Source organism: Limulus polyphemus, unplaced genomic scaffold, assembly GCF_000517525.1.
Source record: "Limulus polyphemus unplaced genomic scaffold, Limulus_polyphemus-2.1.2 Scaffold13450, whole genome shotgun sequence".
NCBI classification, from domain to species: domain Eukaryota; kingdom Metazoa; phylum Arthropoda; class Merostomata; order Xiphosura; family Limulidae; genus Limulus; species Limulus polyphemus.
In genome coordinates, this window is record NW_013679060.1 from 4,022 (window position 1) to 8,761 (window position 4,740).

Consider the following 4,740-nt stretch of genomic DNA (forward strand, 5'->3'; position numbering starts at 1 on the left):
TAACCATGGTCGTAAAGGTAGAAGAATAAAGTAACTAGAGTGTAAAAACTGTGTGCACGTGTGAATCCTCAATGTCATTGTCGTGTGCACGTGTGAATCCTCAATGTCATTGTCGTGTGCACGTGTGAATCCTCAATGTCACTGTCGTTGCACGTGTGAATCCTCAATGTCATTGTCGTGTGCACGTGTGAATCCTCAATGTCACTGTCGTGTGCACGTGTGCATCCTCAATGTCATTGTCGTGTGCACGTGTGAATCCTCAATGTCATTGTCGTGTAACAACATCTACTTCCAACACCTTCTTGGCCAGGTGGTTACGGTGCTCGACTCGCAATCTGAGGGTCGCGGGTTCGAATCTGCAGGCTTACGACGCTAAAAACCAGGTTTCGATACCCGTGGTGAGTAAATCACAGATAACCTATTGTATAGCTTTGTGCTTAACTTCAAACAAACAAAATGAAGACCTCCAGTGGCTCAGTGGTAAGTCTGCAGGTTTACGACGCAAAAAACCTGGTTTTTGATACCCATGGTAGACGAAGCATAATTATTCCATCGAATAGCCAACATAACTCATCTGATATTGAGCTACTCAAAATTGACTCCAAGAGAGAACATAGAGTTAGGCAGTAACGATCGTAACTGTTGTATGTCTATTACAAGTGCCTTGTTAACAAATATATTTCATTTCTACAGCGGACCAAAAACGGCCAGATCCACCTTGTAATCTGGAGACCATCCCTAATGTTGACTGCTTCCCTTCCCAGCGCCATCGTTGGAATACAAACGAGGTAAGAAAATATGAACTCCCTAAATTAAGGTTTTAGGGCCTAACTGTAAGCATATCATTAGTTTCGTTCAAACATTCTTCATGTTCAGTGTTTTTAGTTGTTGTTGTTGGTTTACTTGAACGTTCTTCATTTACAGTGTTTTTAGTTGTTGTTGTTGGTTTACTTGAACGTTCTTCATGTACACTGTTTTTAGTTGTTGTTGTTGGTTTACTAGAACATTCTTCGTGTTCAGCGTCTTTATTTGTTGTTGTTGGTTTACTTGAACGTTCTTCATGTACAGCGTTTTTAGTTGTTGTTGTTGGTTTACTAGAACATTCTTCATGTACAGTGTTTTTAGTTGTTGTTGATGGTTTACTAGAACATTCTTCATGTACAGTGTTTTTAGTTGTTGTTGATGGTTTACTAGAACATTCTTCGTATACAGTGTTTTTAGTTGTTGTTGGTTTACTAGAACGTTCTTCATGTAGTGTTTTTAGTTGTTGTTGTTGGTTTATTAGAACATTCTTCTGTACAGCGTTTTTAGTTGTTGTTGGTTTACTAGAACATTCTTCGTATACAGTGTTTTTAGTTGTTGTTGTTGGTTTACTAGAACATTATTCGTGTAGTGTTTTTAGTTGTTGTTGTTGGTTTACTAGAACATTCTTCGTGTAGTGTTTTTAGTTGTTGTTGTTGGTTTATTAGAACATTCTTCATGTACATGTTTTTAGTTGTTGTCTTACTAGAACATTCTTCGTATACAGCGTTTTTAGTTGTGGTTGTTGGTTTACTTGAACGTTCTTCATGTGCACTGTTTTTAGTTGTTGTTGTTGGTTTACTAGAACATTCTTCGTGTTCAGCGTCTTTATTTGTTGTTGTTGGTTTACTAGAACATTCTTCATGAACAGTGTTTTTAGTTGTTGTTGTTGGTTTACTAGAACATTCTTCGTGTACAGCGTCTTTATTTGTTGTTGTTGTTGGTTTACTAGAACGTTCTTCACGTACAGCGTCTTTATTTGTTGTTGTTGGTTTACTAGAACATTCTTCACGTACAGTGTTTTTAGTTGTTGTTGTTGTGAGTGAAGAGTGGTTTAAAAATAGAGATGAAGCTATTTAAGATTTGCTTCTTTGTTGAATTTTCGCTAAAAACTACTTGAGGAATATCTGTGCTAGCCGTCCCTAATTTTCGAGTAATAGACTAAAGGGAAAGCAGCTAGTCAACACCACCCACCGCCAACTCTTGGGCTACTCTGTACCAACAAATAGCGTAATTGACCACCACATTATAACGCTTGTAATGCTGAAAGGGCAATCATATTAGATGACGGGTTTCGATCTCGCGACCCGCAATTTGCTAGTCGAGCGTCCTAACCGCCAGGCTATTAGAAGTTGCGTGCGTTTGTTGATTTCGGACTTTTGCACAAAGTTACACAAGAAGGCCTGAAAAAAAATTACAACCGCTAACCAGTCAGTGATCTTTCTTGATTCTTAGACTCAATCAAACCGCTAACCAGTCAGTGATCTTTGTTGATTCTTAGACTGAATTAAACCGCTAACCAGTCAGTGATCTTTGTTGATTCTTAGACTCAATCAAACCGCTAACCAGTCAGTGATCTTTCTTGATTCTTAGACTCAATTAAAATCATACCCCACTGACTGTTACAAGTTTTCTGTTGCCATTACGTGAGTAAATAGTATTCATCACGTATCCCTTGTTAGTGTGCGATATGAATAAACCGTGATAAATGTTTGACTCTAAAGGTGTTTTGTTTTCTTCAGCGATTCATATTCAGGTTTTAAGTGAATTTGCTGACAAAATAAATTTTGTACTTTAAGAGTCATTGAACCTTCACTGCCTGAAATCCCGTTTCCTACGGTAACAAAACGAGATATTAAGTGCGCCTGTTTGAAACTACAGTCTAATCTGCTGTCTTCAGGCTTAGCTTGTCCTGAAAATGCATGGTCGCCGAGAGCTTTCACGGGAGTGATATGTACCCCCCTCTCTCAATCAATTTCCTCTGCCTTCTTCAAGATAACTTTCCCGGCCTCCTCGTGGGTCGGACGTGGTGAAGAATGACTCTTGAATCTGTACTGATTATTCATCAAGTATTTCTGAAATGATATTGAATGAAAGAATCCAGTAATTTGTGCGGGAAAATATTTTACATTTCGAAACCCCTTCATAGTTTCAGAAGACTTTATATTATCTTTCACAATGCGTGACGTAGCTTGAGGCGTGGTGTGAAGTGTACCTTACGACGAGAGTACTAATGAGTAATGCAACGATATAACCTAATTACCTGTCAGTTGACAATTACAACAACCTCTCAACTGTTCACTTGTTAACACTAATTACCCGTCAGTTGACAGTTACAACAACCTCTCAACTGTTCACTTGTTAACACTAATTACCCGTTGTAACTGTCAACTGACAACCTCTCAACTGTTCACTTGTTAACACTAATTACCCGTCAGTTGACAGTTACAACAACCTCTCAACTGTTCACTTGTTAACACTAATTACCCGTCAGTTGACAGTTACAACAACCTCGCAACTGTTCACTTGTTAACACTAATTACCCGTCAGTTGACAGTTACAACAACCTCTCAACTGTTCACTTGTTAACACTTGATTCTTGTTTCTGGGTTTGGGTGGAATATGACTGATATTCTGTTTGTTTTACGTCAGTGTAATTGATAGAGTTCCATGATCAAACGTACCACATTTATAATACCAATACCACCAATTTTCGTATCTTAAAGTCTTGCTCTCCTTATATATTAGTAGTAATTTGCCCCCACCCCCACTCCACCCTGTGACTTAATAGTAAGCCTGAGCATTTATAACGCTAAAACTCGGATTTCGATACTCGCGGTGAGCACAGCTCAGTCCGTGTTGTAGTTTTAGGCTTAACAATAAACAAACGAACAATAATAGCAGTTTAAAACGCACGAGTCGTGAAATTGAGACAGGGAGACATATTCATATAAATCACTGCCGTAGCCAAGAAACCTTTTCGGGGGAGGGGTGGGGTGTGGGGTTGATGTCTTTGTAATAGTGAGATATGTTGAAAACAAGACACGAAAACAAATAATACATTATCTTCTCTGACATTTATGACAGTAGGGTTAGAATTGGGGGGGGGGCGTTAAGCTCAGTAGTATCTTCCAGGTTACGTCTATGACATAAACCCCACCCACTGTTAAATTTAAGGGGTTATGATCGTTAGTACCTTCCGGGTTACGTCTATGACCTAAACCCCACTCACTGTTAAACTTAAGGGGTTATGATCGTTAGTACCTTCCGGGTTACGTCTATGACATAAACCCCATCCACTTTTAAACTTAAGGGGTTATGGTCGTTAGTACCTTCCGGGTTACGTCTATGACATAAACCCCACCCACTGTTAAACTTAAGGGGTTATGATCGTTAGTACCTTCCGGGTTACGTCTATGACATAAACCCCACCCACTGTTAAACTTAAGGGGTTATGATCGTTTTTGGGGGGGTGTTGAAAAGTGTGTAATTAGCTAGATTAAAGAAAAACTGTGAACATTTCTTGGCTCTATATGACGGACTCTCAAAAATAACGTAGAAATTAAATTAAAAGAAAGATTTCCCGTGCTACTTTTTTGTTGCTGGGTTTTTAACTGATTATCAGCACAGTACAGAAGAGGTTTACTCCCATCTGCTTTATTTTGGTCATGTTCAAGCAGCTATAAAATGGATAAATTCGTTTGACACTGCTTTCAACATTTCTCATAGTGTTATATTCAACTTTAAAGCAGTAGGGTGGTCAAGGAGTATTTTCTGGAAAGATTTGTGATTTAAAGCAGTAGGGTGGCCAGGAGTATTTTCTGGAAAGATTTGTGATTTAAAGCAGTAGGGAGGCCAGGAGTATTTTCTGGAAAGATTTGTGATTTAAAGCAGTAGGGTGGCCAGGAGTATTTTCAGGGAAAATTTGTAATTTAAAGC

The 4,740-nt window shown here is 38.8% G+C and overlaps 1 protein-coding gene across 1 annotated transcript; it reads right to left on the reverse strand.

Moving 5' to 3' along the window:
* Positions 1–820: 820 nt before the first annotated feature.
* LOC106477223 (salivary glue protein Sgs-3-like) lies at positions 821–1,373 on the reverse strand (the record flags this gene model as incomplete). Its single annotated transcript, XM_013937815.1, has 1 exon — positions 821–1,373. A coding segment is annotated over one exon (553 nt), but the record flags the coding sequence as incomplete, so codon positions are not given.
* Positions 1,374–4,740: the final 3,367 nt, after the last annotated feature.